At 40.1% G+C, this 17963-nt stretch overlaps 1 protein-coding gene across 5 annotated transcripts in view; it reads left to right on the forward strand.

The window, feature by feature from the left end:
- The window catches only part of srgap3 (SLIT-ROBO Rho GTPase activating protein 3), a 256795-nt gene that overhangs the window by 117765 nt on the left and 121067 nt on the right, over positions 1–17963 (forward strand). For all 5 annotated transcript variants that reach the window (XM_062054132.1, XM_062054140.1, XM_062054149.1 and 2 more), the window contains exon 3: positions 6078–6240. In XM_062054132.1, coding sequence (XP_061910116.1) covers positions 6078–6240 — 163 coding nt within the window. The remainder of the gene's footprint in view (positions 1–6077; positions 6241–17963) is intronic.

Here is a 17963-nt window from a genome sequence, read left to right on the forward strand (position 1 = left end):
TGTAACGTTAGGTAATTACAGTACTCCCTGGTGTACAGTAATTTGTAAGTCATTCTAGTTAATGCAATATTAAAAAGCACAAATAGAGAACTCTGTTGGATCCCCTTTTTTTGTAATATAGGTGTTAAAGTCATACTGGTTTGATATCTTGTTTTGTGCAGTGCCTTATTTATATTGTATTTTTAATTTATTTTATGCAATTTGTTGACACGTTTTATTTTGTGTTTATGTATGTAAAAAATATTGTATTTCATATATTCATTTTTTATTTTTTGTATTCATTTATTTATCCTTAGTTTTTTTTTATCTTGTTAACAATTCTGATTGTTAATTTGCTTTCTTTAAGTAAAAAAAAAGGTCAAAGACAAAGCTATTCGGTTTCTTGTGAGTATATACACTTCACTGCCGATGTGGGAGGGCGCCACCTAAAATCTTGCCTAGGGCGCCAGATTGGTTAGGGCCGGGCCTGCCTGGCGTCTTCCATTGCCACATCAACACCGTATGAAAAACATAGTCAATAACAGAAGGAGATAACGTCCGCAGGAACCTACCACATAGCGAAGGACATACACTATTTGATTTCCTATTATGCAGCTCATTTTTATTTGACAGTTATTGAAATATCGTGTGTGACATCATGCACAAAAGTGCACTTTATTTGTTTTAAAATATTATAGTGGCATTCTGTCCAAAAAGTGCACTTTAATTTAGTGTTGTTTTTATATGTCATCTTAGTGACATCATGCACACAAGTGCACTAATAGCTTGTTTTAAAATGTCTCTGACAATCTTGCACTTTCTCTTTTGAAATGACATGAATGCTGCCCACTGCTCCCCAAGGGGATGGGACAAATGCAGAGGACAAATTTCACCACATCTAGTGTGTGTGTGACAAGCATTGGTACTTTAATCTTTAATGTTTGTGCCACTGCTTAATAACTGTTTAATGAATACCGTTTTGGTAAATTGACTTAGTTTTGATTTCCCTCTCTGCATGAAAGTTTGAAATGAGCATATATTAATGCAGTATGAACAAGAATGTTTTAATGTAGACACATAGAATTATCATACTGGTGTGATTATATGCATCAAGTGTTCATTCAAGGCTAAGGCAAAATATCGAGATATACAGTATATCGTGAGTCGTGACATGGCCTAAAAATAGCAAGATATTAATAAAAGGACAGCTGGGATTGGCAGAGCCACCCGCAACCTTGAAAAGGTGCGGTAGAAAACGGATGGATGGATTAAAATGCATGAGAATGTTTTACATTTTGAACGTTATTTTTAACAGTGTGATTTCCAGCGGAATCATTCATTACTTATCGTGTTAAGCATTGTCAGCTAAGATTTATCTGAAAGCCAGATGCAGTCATCAAAAGAGTCACATTTGGCTCGGGAGCCATAGGTTGCCGTCTCCTTGTTGTAACTGTTTTTTTCCATTGAAGTCATGGTGAAGGTCTATGCACGCTGGTTGTATTGTTGTAATAACCTATGCCAGTGGTTCTCACACTTTTTTTCACAAAATACCACTTCAGAAAACACTTGGCTCTCCAAGTACCATTAAAATACAGTAGCGTACATAGCAGGCCAAGTATTCCTTTAAAACACGTGTCAAACTCAAGGCCCGGGGGCCAGATATGGCCCGCCACATCATTTGAAGTGGCTGAAAATATACTTGTGCTGCATGCATTTGCATATATGATCAACTTTATTATTATCGAATGCAGCTGAGATAGACTCCAGCACCCCCGTGACCCCAAAAAAGGGACACACGGTAGAAAATGGATGGATGGATTATCTAATAATGTAAGAAATATTACATTTTATTGAATCATTAAATTAAATGTGTATGCATTTAGAAAAGGAAAGTACTTATGAATGAATCTGTAATAATAATGTTGTTAATGTTAATAATGTAATGTTAGTTAAATTGGTATGAACTTAGGTTTGAAAGTGGTTATCATCTGTAATAATAAAAACTATGAGTTATTATTCGTGTTTACTAATAATGCAATGCATATTATCATACATTACACTTTTTAAAATAAAATAAATATCTGATATTCTTATACTTTTAAAGTGAGCTATCCACATAATTGTACACTGTAAAAATGACAATAGGTAAAAAAAAAAAAAAAATCTAAACTGTCTGCTCTGCTGCCAGAATTTTGCCGTAAAAAAACAGTTGTACCGTTTTTCCATGTATAGTAATTCACCATGAAACAACAACAACCGTATATATGAAAAATTGGCCTCTCAGTCGCCAGAATTTTAACGTTAAAAACACAATGGTACCATTTTTACATTTACTGTAAAAAAAACACCGTAAATTCAACGGTAAAATGATGGCGACTGAGCTGCCTATCTACAGAGAATGTAAAAAAATGATATAATGATCAAATCCATGTGCAATTGTATAATAATATCACGAGGCTATTCCTTATACATTTATATTCATTTATTACTCACTGTTACAAGCAGCCCTCTGAGGGCAGCCATAACTGCGGTGTGGCCTTCAGTGAAAACGAGTTTGGCACCCCTGCTTTAAAACAAGACAGAGGTTTTATTTAACAAGTATATTTAACACATTTGGCCACTGTAACATTGCACACAATGCACAAACATCATCAGTACTGATGCTCCATATATTGTACATATTTACATTTATTTGGCGTACCACTGTTTTAGAATCACTGACTTATGCAATTCAAAATACTGTAACAATAAAGCAGACAAAGTAAAATAAAGTCATGTGAAATTCCTGACACATTTGTATTCACCTGAACATAAGATAGTGTGAAAAAAGACTGTTTGTCTTATATTTGGGGTCTAGATATTGCAAATGATATCTAACAATGTACATGCAAACCAACATTCAATGTTTGACCACCTCTCTCTAAGTGAGTCAAGCTTTTCCTTCTCTCACTCACACACTAGAGATGTCCCTGTCATGGCATTGGGTGGAGGCAGATATTGGCCTTTTTTTAACTGATCTTTACCACGGCTGTGTTTACATGACTAAAGATTGTACTCACGGGAAAGATTCCTTCAAAAGGGATGCATGCTCAGGGAGACACAATTATATTTCCATATTTACATTTACCCACATGCAGGAGTTGCGTAAATTCCAGGAAGGTGCGTGTCTTGCAAAAACATCGGCTGAAATTTGAGAGCGAGCTGTAACGAATAAGTCATCTATCCACAGTACAAAACCTCTTCTAAGATGCTCATCTTCACCACCTTATGGAAAATAAACTATTTATTCAAAATAAGTTTATTCCAAGTATTATTATCATTGGAAGACTAAATGAATAGGAATGGCTAAGCATTCTACACGCATGCATACACACCGCTATAACTTCAATATAAAGTAGGGGTGAACGATCAAGATGTCGATAGTATCGATACCTTGGATAATAACAGTATATAAATAATACTGAAGTGGTGAAATCAATATATTTATTTTTCTTGTTTTCATTATTACGGGGACGGCGTGGCGAAGTTGGTAGAGTGGCTGTGCCAGCAATCGGAGTGTTGCTGGTTACTGGGGTTCAATTCCCACCTTCTACCTTCATAGTCACGTCCGTTGTGTCCTTGGGCAAGACACTTCACCCTTTGCCTCTGATGGCTGCTGGTTAGCGCCTTGCATGGCAGCTCCCACCATCAGTGTGTGAATGTGTGTGTGAATGGGTAAATGTGGAAATACTGTCAAAGCGCTTTGAGTACCTTGAAGGTAGAAAAGCGCTATACAAGTACAACCCATTTATCATTTATTTATTTATTATTACAAAATTATTTTGGGGTCGTTTTGTTGTTTACTTAGTCAGGGAGTACGTCTCTGGATACAGGAAGGCTCGAAGGGCAAAACCCAAATAATTTAAATGGGAACCAATAGTTATTACTTATCGTGCATTAGACACTTTTTGTTAAAAAATGGTAGGTAGCATTCAATACATCATACATTATCTGATTTACAACAATACTAACAACTTTTAAATCTAATAAGATAAACATTATAAAAATGTGTTACTGTGTTTATTATAGTTGTAAATGTTTACTTCTATAAGCTAGTTTCAAAGTAAAGAGAAGATCTGAGGCCAAAAATCACACCCCTAGTGACTAGTGACAAAGGATGTCTGAAAGGTTGTTAGCATGTTAGAAAATCAACAGTGGATCAAGACTGATGCGTTTTTTAATGGCCTACTGAAATGAGATTTTCTTATTCAAACGGGGATAGCAGGTCCATTCTATGTGTCATACTTGATCATTTCGCGATATTGCCATATTTTTGCTGAAAGGATTTAGTAGAGAACATCGACGATAAAGTTAGCAACTTTTGGTCGCTGATAAAAAAGCCTTGCCTGTACCGGAAGTAGCGTGACGTCACAGGTTGTGGAGCTCCTCACATCTGCACATTGTTTACAATCATGGCCACCAGCAGCGAGAGCGATTCGGACCAAGAAAGCGACGATTTCCCCATTAATTTGAGCGAGGATGAAAGATTCGTGGAAGAGGAAAGTCAAAGTGAAGGACTAGAGGGCATTGGAAGCGATTCAGATAGGGAAGATGCTGTGAGAGGCGGGTGGGACCTGATATTCAGCTGGGAATGACTAAAACAGTAAATAAACACAAGACATATATATACTCTATTAGCCACAACACAACCAGGCTTATATTGCCACAAATTAATACCGCATAACAAACACCTCCCCCCTCCCGTCCGCACAACACACTCAATCCCACAGCCCAAAGTACCGTTCACCTCCGCAAAGTTCATACAGCACATACACTACCGTTCAAAAGTTTGGGGTCACATTGAACTGTCCTTATTTTTGAAGGAAAAGCACTGTACTTTTCAATGAAGATAACTTTAAACTAGTCTTAACTTTAAAGAAATACACTCTATACATTGCTAATGTGGTAAATGACTATTATAGCTGCAAATGTCTGGTTTTTGGTGCAATATCTACATAGGTGTATAGAGGCCCATTTCCAGCAACTATCACTCCAGTGTTCTAATGGTACAATGTGTTTGCTCATTGGCTCAGAAGGCTAATTGATGATTAGAAAACCCTTGTGCAATCATGTTCACACATCTGAAAACAGTTTAGCTCGTCACAGAAGCTACACAACTGACATTCCTTTGAGCAGATTGAGTTTCTGGAGCATCACATTTGTGGGGTCAATTAAACGCTCAAAATGGCCAGAAAAAGAGAACTTTCATCTGAAACTCGACAGTCTATTCTTGTTCTTAGAAATGAAGGCTATTCCACAAAATTGTTTGGGTGACCCCAAACTTTTGAACGGTAGTGTATATTTCTCCCAAGTCCCCAAAGTTACGTACATGACATGCACATAGCGGCACGCACGTACGGGCAAGCGATCAAATGTTTGGAAGCCGCAGCTGCGTACTCACGGTAGCGCGTATCCAACTCAAAGTCCTCCTGGTAAGAGTCTCTGTTGTCCCAGTTCTCCACAGGCCAATGGTAAAGCTTGACTGTCATCCTTCGGGAATGTAAACAATGAAACACCGGCTACGTGTTTGTGTTGCTGCAGCCGGCCGCTAATACACCGCTTCCCACTTACAGCTTTCTTCTTTGCTGTCTCCATTGTTCATTAAACAAATTGCAAAAGATTCACCAACACAGATGTCCAGAATACTGTGGAATTTTGCGATGAAAACAGACGACTTAACAGCTGGCCACAATGGTGTCCCAAAATGTCCGCTACAATCTGTGACGTCACGCGCAGACGTCGTCATACCGAGACGTTTTCAGCAGGATATTACGCGGGAAATTTAAAATTGCACTTTACTAATCTAACCCGGCCGTATTGGCATGTGTTGCAATGTTAAGATTTCATCATTGATATATAAACTATCAGACTGCGTGGTCGGTAGTAGTGGGTTTCAGTAGGCCTTTAAGGCAATGACAATCAACTAAGCATACTCATCAAAACTGTCTAGCAGTTAAGAAATATGTTGGTCATTTTTGTTGTTATTTTGTCTTTGATTTTGTACTTAAAAATGTGCCATGAAAAAGTGGGGTCACAACAATAATGATCTTGTTTTCCAGGAAAGACCAGCACCTGCTGTCCTCTGTCAACTGCTGGTACCTGGTACTCAACCAGACCCGACGCGAGAGTCGCGACCACGCCACCCTTAGTGACATCTACACCAACAATGTCATTGTCCGCTTGGCGCAGATCACCGAGGACGTCATCCGCCTCTTCAAGAAGGTCAGTGCAGAAGGGATTTCCAACACTTACCGACGAGGCTAGAGGCTCATCAACAAGTTATTAATTGCTTCATGAAGCAATTGAGGCAAAACAGAGTGCAGTACTAACAGATGTACTAACAGAGGCGCTTTTGATTTGGCCTCATCTAGTGTTCTGTCCAAAGAAGTACAACATGACATCCGCTCTAGGTAGTTTAGCTACATCCATGCCGCGGCACTAACGCCTCCTGCCATGGTTTGGAAACAAGAGTTAATAACTTTCACACATTCCATTCAAAAGTCATGGATTAATCAATTGTTCATGTCTCCATTTCTTTAGATTTTCACAGTGTTTTATTTTAGGGTGTCCAGATACAGCTTTTTAATTTCCGATACGATACGTGTATTGGAGCCTTGAATATTGGCTGATACCGATATTGATCTGATACAATATCAGCACAAATTATACATATATTTATGTACGACAAGGACTAACCAATGTATTAGTATTATTACTATTTATAACGTTGTATTACTTATTCTGTCTTTAAGGTGAAGGTAATTGTTTTTTTGGCGACACCTAGTGGCCACAATAATTCATTACGTTAATGATGCAACAAGTTAAATGATCTGGACACTGGATACTTTGTATGTGTAAGTACTATGCAACTATAATTATTTTATACATGTTCAAATTGACAAATGTGCGGATATCGACTGCAATATTGTTCAGTTATTACATATGCCTTGCTTGTGTGCTATTGTGTGCTTAGCTGTTGCGTAGATACCATGTGTACTTTTGTAAATGACTTGACTAACATACAAGAAAAGTCCAACTGATTGGCTTATTGGAGGATATTTAGAGGCTGTTAAGATTTGTAAATGCGCTGCAGGACTGCTTTTATCAAAGTCTTGGCCCATACTTGTTTTTTGGCTGAATCGAACTGATATTAATTAGACATGTAACGAGAAACGGTAATAAGTATACCACGGTAAAACTCCCGATGGTTAATATTACCGTTTTAAATGAAAATTATGGAAAACCCGTAATTGATAACTGCACTTTGATAAACTCACGGATTAGCTTGTGCCAGCTCGCTTGTTACCATGAAAACAAGAGCCATTAACGTATTTCCCCATTAAGAAACAACATACCCAAATCGAAACTTATGAAAACCCTTTACAGTCTGAGCAACTTAAATATTTAGTTGTGCACATTGAACCTACAAGCTTGGCTCTCTTAGCACAGAGTGATCGTTCTACACCCAGAAGAATACAATACGGAGGTCTTTTTACGGTGCATTCAAGGACAGCTGAACAGAGTAGCAAAGTAGGACGCCACAACACCTGCCAGAAATATTAAATAACATTAATAGATTTGATTTTCGTTACGCACTTTTCATTTAAATACATCTTAAAATGCTACAGTACAAACCAATATTTAAAACAACAAAATATTTGACATTAAATCAGATACAATTCTAAATTTAAAACTTTAGTGGACGCATTCTGATAAGAAACACAAAACATGCAAAATAGTTGTCTATTTATCTTACCAGTAGTTATTATTTCAGTGTATGTACCAGTACTTTTTGAGCACATTCAACATTATCGCAATAATAATAACCGTGATAATGTTTGTCACAGTGATATTAATTTTTCATATTGTTACATCCCTAATAGCTATAATGGATTGGGACACCCCTAGTTTTAATATTATTGTGGTTGTAGGTTACAGTGCTGCACTACATCACGCCGCTATCACCACAACCATTTGGTTGTGCTGGTGTACCTAATAAAGTGGCTAGTGATCTCTTGGTCCGGACCAAAGGCAGCAGAAATGGCATCATGCATGCAAGAAAAGTTGAGGGGTTATCCAAATATTTTGCAGAGTTCCAATGAGTGTTCGCAGCATTTTGTCAGCACATAGCAGAGATGACTGAGGTCTTATCCAAACATTCAGACTGCTCACACCTTCCTGTAGGTGTGTGTCTGTGCGCCCGGCACTCAAAAATGGAAACTCTCAATTAGAAAAAACAACTTGACTTAGTAATAAAACAAGTCAATGGAGAGTCATTCCGAGATTTCCCCTATGGCCTGGGTGGGGAATGTCTATACCCCGGCCAAACTTGATATACTCAAAGTAGCTAGCCCAGCAATTGGGAGTGTGCTTTTTCATTTAAAATAAAGCCAAGCAACTGGCACAAACAGTTGAGGACTTGAAAGAAAATGTAAAACAATTTTTTTTGGCCAAATATTTTGAATGCTGCGTATTCCAGTTTGACTCCAACAGCGGACTTTCTTAGGTGGAGGCCTCTTAATAGACTTGTAAAGTGTTGCTATGATGCAGCGTATCTATGGATACATTAGGCACTTTTCCACCAAAAGTTCAGGAACCTTTGGTTCCTGGATTTATAGGTTCCTGTAGACGTGTGTGGTTTGTTTCCACCGCATTTCACAGTTCACGGTAGTTTATACAAATCAGGCTGAGGACGTAGGGAGGAGTGGTTTACTATATTTCTATTAGGGTTGTCCCGATACCAATATTTTAGTTCCGGTACCAGTACCAAAATGTATTTAGATACTTTTCTAATTAAGAGGGACCACAAAAAAATTGCATTATTGGCTTTATTTTAACAAAAAAATCTTACGGTACATTAAACACATGTTTCTTATTGCATTCAAAGAACAATTTGGGATCAACAAGACAACTTGTCTTTTAGTAGTAAGTAAACAAACAAAGGCTGCTAATTTGTCTGCTGACGTATGCAGTAACATATTGTATCATTTATCATTTTATTTTGTCAAAATTATGAGGGAACAAACTGTAAAAATTGATTATTAATCCACTTGTTCATTTACTGTTAATATCTGCTTATTTTCTGTTTCAACATGTTCTATCTACACTTCTGTTAAAATGTAATAATCACTTTTTCTTCTGTTGTTTGGATACTTTACATTAGTTTTGGATGATACCACAAATTTAGGTATCGATCCGATACCAAGTAGTTACAGGACCATACATTGGTCATATTCAAAGTCCTCATGTGTTCAGGGACGTATTTCCTGAGTTTATAAACATAATATGAATTTTAAAAAAAGGAAAAAAGATTTTGTGACGATAAAAGAATATCGATGTAATCATAGTAGTATCAACTACATATGCTATTGTACTTGGTATCATTACAGTGGCTGTCAGGTGTAGATCCACCCATTGCATTTGTTTACATTCAGGGTGCTAGCTTGCTGTTAGCGGTTAGCTATCGTATCCTCCTATGTTGTGTAGTGAAACATCTTTAGCTATTCCTCGTCCTGCAGGGATGTTACTTGTAAGAAACGTACTTTATTTGTCGCTATGGAGGCGAAGATTAGTGATTTAAAAGTAGCTAAAACACTACCGACTGCGGCTGGACGTTCGCCGCTAGTGTCTTAAAGCACCTCTTCGTGAGGGCGTTTCAGTGTTATAGCTTCACCTTTATCGTTAGTTTCAAGCCAAAATGCGTCCATTCTCGCTTCTTCTTGGGACCATTTTTCAACCTGAGGTAGTTCCAAAAAGAAGCTGGACCATTAACATGATCGTTGGCCCATGCGGTATAGCTCGGTTGGTAGAGCGGCCGTGCCAGCAACTTGAGTTCCAGGTTCAATCCCCGCTTCTGCCATCTTAGTCAATGCCGTTGTATCCTTGGGCAAGACGCTTTACCCACCTGCTCCCAGTGCCACCCACACTGGTTTAAATGTAACTTAGGTATTGGGTTTCACTATGTAAAGCGCTTTGAGTCACTAGAGAAAAGCGCTATATAAATATAATTCACTTCACTCACTCTATGATTGTGCGCTGCCGAACATGCTCCTCTGCTCGTAAAACCAGGAATGTCACGACGTGACGACGACGTGCCGTCATGCCTGTTAAAAAACAGGGGGGCGGGGGGAAGGCCGGTAGTTTTTAGAGGTGGTATAGTACTGGATATGATTAATTAGTATTGCGGTACTATACCGTAAAACCCTAATAACAGTATAGATTTACTATCCACTTAGAATGACTCATCCACACAGCATTTTTGTCTAAATATCCGGCAAGCATGGGGGTAATAGCGTCATGACGTCATGGGGACGGCGTGGCGAAGTTGGTAGAGTGGCCGTGCAAGCAATCGGAGGGTTGCTGGTTACTGGGGTTCAATCCCCACCTTCTACCATCCTAGTCACGTCCGTTGTGTCCTTGGGCAAGACACTTCACCCTTGCTCCTGATGGCTGCTGGTTAGCGCCTTGCATGGCAGCTCCCGCCATCAGTGTGTGTGTGTGAATGGGTGAATGTGGAAATACTGTCAAAGCGCTTTGAGTACCTTGAAGGTAGAAAAGCGCTATACAAGTATAACCAATTTATCATTTATTATTTATTATGATCTAAGAATGCATAAGTGATGCCGTCACTGGGGAAATGTGATTCATTGTCATACTTGCCAACCCTCCCGATTTTTCCGGGAGACTCCCGAATTTCAGTGCCCCTCCCGAAAATCTACCGGGACAACCATTCTCCCGAATTTCTCCCGATTTTCACCCGGACAACAATATTAAGGGTGTGCCGTGATGGCACTGCCTTTAGCGTCCTCTACAACCTGTCGTCGCGTCCGCTTTTTCACCATACAAACAACATGCAGGCCCAGTCACGTGTTGTATGCGGCTTCTGCAGACACATGTAAGTGACTGCAAGACATACTTGAACAATAGCCATACAGGTCACACTGAAGGTGACCGTATAAACAACCTTAACACTGTTACAAATATGCGCCACACTGTGAACCCACACCAAACAAGAATGACAAACACATTTCGGGAGAACATCCGCACTGTAACACAACATAAACACAACAGAACAAATACCCAGAATCCCTTGCAGCCCTAACTCTTCCAGGCTACAATCTACAATGTAGCACAGACATTTTTTTGTAGCACATCATTTTTTTTGTAGCAGTATGAAATGTCTTAAATATCACAATTTCATTATTAACACTCAAACAAGGTACACATGTGCCCACATACATATAAACACAATGCCATCATAAGGCCTACTGTAACGCTCAATTAAACATAGAGAACATCCCTAAACTGTGCAAGCACTGTCGCTAACACGAGTGTCGGGCTGGGCCGTATGGACCAAAACTCATATCCTGATATAGTTTGGCCCATAAACTAACCTATAAATGGAAATTGCCCTTGACCTAACTAAATCTCTCCACCATGCTTTGATTTTAAATTTCCGGGACTTATGTGGATCGCAAATACACAAAAACAGGTACCAACAAGTAAGAAAAGTAGGTTTTGCATAATATGATCCCAGCTTAAGAGGTGTTTTGAAATAAGAAAAAATTAAAAGCCTTTAAATTAATAATAAAAGTCAAATACAATCTCCAATCTTCTTTAAAAAAAACATGTAGCTATGCTGAATTTATCAGCTAACAAAAAAACGTGAAATAAAGTGCCCTGGTTTAAGACGACGTGTGTAAACGTCAGCAGCAACACGAAAATAAATTACCTTTAACAATGGTGTTTTTATAGGTAAACATTATTATAGGACATACACAAAGATTTTAGCCAGGAACTCCAACCTGCCAGCTACTTCATTATGCATTGTGACAGGCTGAATTCTGAAAATTACTTTTAAAAAGTAAGTAGTTCTAGTTACTTGTTATTTTACCAAAAAAGTAATCAAATTACTAACGGAATTTCTCTTAAATAAACGTAATTAATTATTAGAGAAAGTAATTATTGCATTACTTAAATACTCAAATATCTGGCATAATGCAGTTAAGATACATTTCATATGAGAGCAGTGTGCACGTCTGTGTGTGTGTGCCTTTAAAAGGCGGTGCCTGTTGTGTAGTCACTATGACGTCAGCGAGTGCACGCTCAGTCTGAGTCTCTCAGGCATTTTAGCTCGAGCTGTTTCTGAATCTTTCACTGGTTTGTGTTACCTCTGCTTAATAAATAAATTGAATGTGCTTCCATGACTGTATGTTCTTGTCAACAAACAGGGTATTGTTTGGATGGCAAGTTTGTCACTTCAATAATTGATTTGTTGTTTAGTATCCCCTCCGACCCTTGTAGTTACTAGCACATAGTGTAGTTTGTGTCAAGTTTTAAGATAGTGAAAAAAAAACGTCTTTTACAGACCAGTTGCTCCAGCTAAGATCTTGTTTCTTGCGTGTTGGAAGACTGAGTGTGTTAGCTAGGAGGAGCGGGGATCCCCTCTTTACATTGCGCGGGAGTGAGGGATGCACACACACACAGAGTGATCCATGACACTTTCGCATCAATCCCTTGTCCATTTGGTTATGGTTATGGTTTAAGTTTATTTCAAACATGCTATACCGATGAGCGAAAACTTTACTCAAAGTTTGATCAAATTTGGATGGATTTATTATAGGAGCAAAATGCAATAAAAGGGTTGAAATCCCTGTCCGCACATGTCGCAGTCTATTTTTAGGAGCATTTGCGAGTAAATTTGTCGCACTGTACAGCCAAAACAATGTAAGTATTTATGATACTATTGTTGTCGGATCAATATTGGTATCGACGAATATATAAGCCTAAAGTATCGGTACCGTATCGGTAACATACCCTATGGTAACGTATGCTAGCCTTTGGTGGTCGTGTTCTTTTTTGGCTTTACTACACCTTCAAGTTATAGTTTCAAGTAAGAGTAAATGGTTGCTGAAATGTGAGGAGTGTACTAAATGTTGTGAGATATTGCACAGGTTTTCCCACAGATTGCCAATATACTTGTGGCGGTGTGGCTAAAGGTGTAGTGGGGGCGTGTTTGGGGCAGTGTCAATATGACGGCATTACATCATCCGTGATGATGCATATATTTTCTTTAAAAAGATAAACAATTTTATGCACATATTTAAAAACAAATCTGTGTATTAGTAATTAGTATTAATCTATATATTTTTTCGATATTATAGCGTTTTGCTTTATTTTTTAATTGTTGATGATTATTTTATTATTACAACGTAATACAGGCTGCATTTTGTTCACCAGTGGTTTAGACTTAGACTTCCTTTTTATTGTCATTCAAATTTGAACTTTACAGGAACGGATGGTTTCAGCCACGTTTCTGTGAGAAATATGGCGCAGTAGTCTCTCATCTCGCGTCTTGCATAAATATCCAGCTTCAGGTAGTCCAGTTTGTTCTCCAGGGAGCGGACATTTGAAAGCAGGATGGAAGGAATCGGCGTTCTGTGAGGATTAGCCTTTAGCTTTGTTGTTAGCCCCGCTCGGCATCCCCGCTTCTGCTTCCGATCACACCGCTTACGTCTCCTCTGTCGACGGTCCCCGCTGGTATTAGGCTCCGCTGCTTCACAGGCCGCTGGATGAATTCCGATGCTTGCGAGGAGGTCCAACGTATACGCATCTTTCGGTCCAAAACGGCCCGATCTCTCTCTCCGATATTTGCCAAAATGTTCTATTTCCACCACGAGCCTCTGAAGCCGCAGCCGTGCAGGGCGCTGCCATCTTGAATATTGAATTATTGACATATACAGTATTAATCTGCACTCCCTGAATGTTTGAATTTAGTTTGCTAAATATATAAACAGTCTTTTAAATTAGATGAAAAAGCAACTTGAGGTGGTTTATTGATAGTCTCCACAATGAAGCTACTTTAAAACTAAGCCATACTTGCCAACTCTCCCGAATTTTCCGGGAGACTCCCGAATTTCAGTGCCTCTCTCGAAAATTTCCCGGGACAACCATTCTCCCGAATTTCTCCCGATTTCCAGCCGGACTTAAGGCACGCCCCCTGCAGATCCGTGCGGACATGAGTGAGGACAGCCTGTCGTCACGTCCGCTTTTCCTTCATATAAACAATGTGCCGGCCCAGTCACGTTATAACACAACATAACATAACATAAGCTTGTGGCGAGTGCACAACTGCACACACAACAAGAAGGAGACGAAGCAGAAGAACGAAGAAGACACAGTCATGGCGACGACGAGTGACAGAGAATAGAACGAGGATGGACAATTCAACCCTAAACTCACTCCTTTCCTGCAAATTAAATTTCACAGATGTTGCCTGTAATAGAGTGATCTAAGTTGTTTGTTGCCATCTCCTGGTGAATGTTGGGTATAGTGTTCTGTGGTTACTTTTTGGTTGGCCAACAATTTACATTGTATTGCGCACCCTGACGGCAAGTGTGGGAGTCGGTTCTGAAGTATGAAGTAAAGAGACGTAACTTCATCACCTCACCTGGTTATTTACTCCAACCCAGGATATTACACTGCCCATACCTATGCTCCTTCAAAGGCTGTGCTACTGGCTGCAAAGCATTGCACTTTCAAATACAACAATGAGTAGAGGAGTGTTATGTGTGTAAATGTGTAAATAAATTAACACTAAAATTCAAGTATTTATTTTATTTATATGTATACATATATATAATAAAATACATAAATCATACTTGCCAACCCTCCCGTTTTTAGCGGGAGAATCCCGGTATTCAGCGCCTCTCCCGACAGCCTCCCGGCAGAGATTTTCTCCCGACAAACTCCCGGTATTCAGCCGGAGCTGGAGGCCACGCCCCCTCCAGCTCAATGCGGACCTGAGACTGAGTGGGGACAGCCTATTCTCACGTCCGCTTTCCCACAATATAAATACGCTTGCAAGTTCCAAAACGAATGGAAACAAGAATTTCAGTTCATCCAGGACAGTTCGAAGGGGAAGGTGTATGTTGCCTGTAAATATGTAGAACAGACTTCTCCATTGAACACGGTGGCCGAAAGGATATACTCAGTCATGAACGGAGAAGTTAAACAGGACAATACTGCCATCTAATGGATAGATAATTCAAGTATTTCTTTTATGTAAATAAAATAAATATATATATATATAGCTAGAATTCACTGAAAGTCAAGTATTTCATACATATATATATATATACATATATATATATATATATATATATATATATATATATATATATATATATATATATATATATATATATATATATATATATGAAATACTCGAGTTGGTGAATTCTAGCGGTAAATAACCACGCCCCCAACCACGCCCCGCCCCCAACCCCCCACCCCCCACCTCCCGATATTGGAGGTCTCAAGGTTGGCAAGTATGACATAAATATATAATTGTCTAGAATTTACTGAAAGTCAAGTATTTATTGTATTTATATATTAAACTTAGACTTAGACTTCCTTTTTATTGTCATTCAAATTTGAACTTTACAGTACAGATAAGAACGAAATTTCGTTACATAAGCTCATGCTACTGCAGGATAAAAAAGCAATAAGGTGCATATATAAATAAATAAATAGGTCACTTTACAGATAAATATATTGCACTTTTTCACATGCGTCCACGTTTATGGATGTATGTTATATTGTCTTTTTTATTCCAGCGAGTTAATCCATTTTGGGGGGAGTTGAGGGGATAATTTAATTATGATACGTTCAAGAGTCTTACGGCCTGAGGGAAGAAGCTGTTACAGAACCTGGAGGTTCTGCTTCGGAGGCTGGACTCTTTCTAGAGTCCAGCAGTGAAAACAGTCCTTGGTGGGGGTGGGGGGAGGGAGCTGTGCTCTTTTTATCCGACGCAAAAAGTGCATGCGCTGCTGAGCTCTTTTTACAAGAGCTCCGGTGTGTAGGGACCAGGTTATATTGTCAGTTATCTGCACCCCCAGGAACTTGGTGCTGCTTACTATCTCCACCGCTGTGCCGTTGATGAAGAGTGGAGCGTGGCTGGACTGGTGCTTCCTGAAGTCAACAATGTTCTCCTTGGTCTTGTCCACATTCAGGACCAGGTTGTTGGTTCTGCACCATTCAACCAGATGTTTCACCTCTTCGCTGTGGTCCATGTCGTTGTTGTCACGGATGAGGCCCACTACAGTCGTGTCGTCCGCATACTTCACAATGTGGTTAGTAGTGGACCTGGCGCAGCAGTCATGGGTCATCAACGTGAACAGCAGCGGACTCAGGACGCAGCCCTGGGGGGAGCCGGTGCTCAGGGAGATGGCACTGGAGGTGTTGTTGCCCACTCTCACAGATTGGGGTCTGTCTGTGAGGAAGTCAAGCAGCCAGTTGCATAGGGGGGTACTGAATCCAAGGAGGGCCAGTTTGCTCACCAAGTGCTGCGGGATGATGGTGTTGAATGCTGAGCTGAAGTCCAGAAACAACATCCGCAAGTGTGTGTCCTTTCCTTCCAGATGTTCTAAGCTCAGGTGGAGTGCAGAGGAGATGGTGTCCTCTGTGGAGCGGTTAGGGCGATAAGCAAACTGGTATGGGTAGAATGTGGGGGGAAGTCTGGAGACAATATATTCCTTTACCAGCTTCTCGAAGCACTTCATTATGATGGGGGTAAGTGCAACGGGGCGGTAATCATTGAGGGAGGAGATTCTGGGTTTTTTAGGTACTGGAATGATTGTGGCCGTCTTAAAACATGATGGTACCACAGCCTGGGTCAGCGAGATGTTGAAGATGTCTGTGAGAACCCCAGCCAGCTGGTCTGCACATCCCTTAAGCACCTTGCCCGGAATGTCATCAGGTCTCGGTGCTTTCCGGGGGTTCACTCTCCTCAGGGTTTTCCGGACATCCGCTATGTCCAGGTTGAGCGGCTGCTCATCAGGGCGAGGGATGGATTTTCTCGCCGAAGTGGTGTTAAGTGCCTCAAACCTTGCAAAGTAGTTGTTAAGGTCATTTAGGAAGCTGATACTGTTGTCACAGGGACAGAGGGCATCTTTATAGTCCGTGATGACCTGTATGCCCTGCCACATTCGTCTAGTGTTTGTGGGGTTCTCGAATAATTCCTGCACTTTCTGACTGTGAGCACGCTTTGCAACCTTAATGGCAGGGTTCAGGTTAGCTCTGGCTGTTTTTAATGCTACCATGTCGCCAGACGTAAAAGCCTTGTTCCGAGCCTTCAGCATTGCACGTACCTCATTGTTCATCCAGGGTTTCTCGTTGGCCCGTGTGGGGATGTTCTTGATCACACTGACATCCTCCATGCACTTCTGAATGTATGCGGACACAGACTCTGCATACTCCTCCACACATGTGTGGTGATTTTCGGTGGCGGCTGCCTTGAACATGTCCCAGTCTGTGGTTTCGAAGCAGTCTTGTAATGCTGACATTGCTCCCTCTGGCCAGGTCCTCACCTGCTTCACTGTAGCTTGCTACCTGATCAGCAGGGGCTTGTATGCAGAAATTAGCATCACAGATAGATCGTCTGAGGAGCCGAGGTGGGGGCATGGGGCAGCTTTATACGCATGTGTAATATTACTATACACCAAGTCCAATTTGCTTCCACCCCTGGTTGCAAAATTCACATATTGATGGAAATGAGGGAACATAGTTTTCATGTTAACTTGATTAAAATCCCCTGCCACGATGAAAACTCCCTCTGGATGTGTAGATTGCAATTCATTGATGGAGCAGTACAAAGCATTCAAAGCTTCTTTGGTGTTAGCACTGGGGGGAATGTACACTGCTGTGAAGATCATAGCACTGGGTAAATAAAATGGCCTGTATTTTATAGTTAATAGTTCTACATCAGGAAAGCAGTGACGTGATACTATCTTCCCATTATTGCACCAGTTGTTACTGACGTACATACAAACACCACCGCCTCTGGATTTACCAGTGAGAGTTCTGCTCCTGTCTGACCGAAACATACAAACCCCGTTTCCATATGAGTTGGGAAATTGTGCTAGATGTAAATATAAACGGAATAC

Source organism: Entelurus aequoreus, linkage group LG01 (assembly GCF_033978785.1).
Source record: "Entelurus aequoreus isolate RoL-2023_Sb linkage group LG01, RoL_Eaeq_v1.1, whole genome shotgun sequence".
Lineage (NCBI taxonomy): Eukaryota > Metazoa > Chordata > Actinopteri > Syngnathiformes > Syngnathidae > Entelurus > Entelurus aequoreus.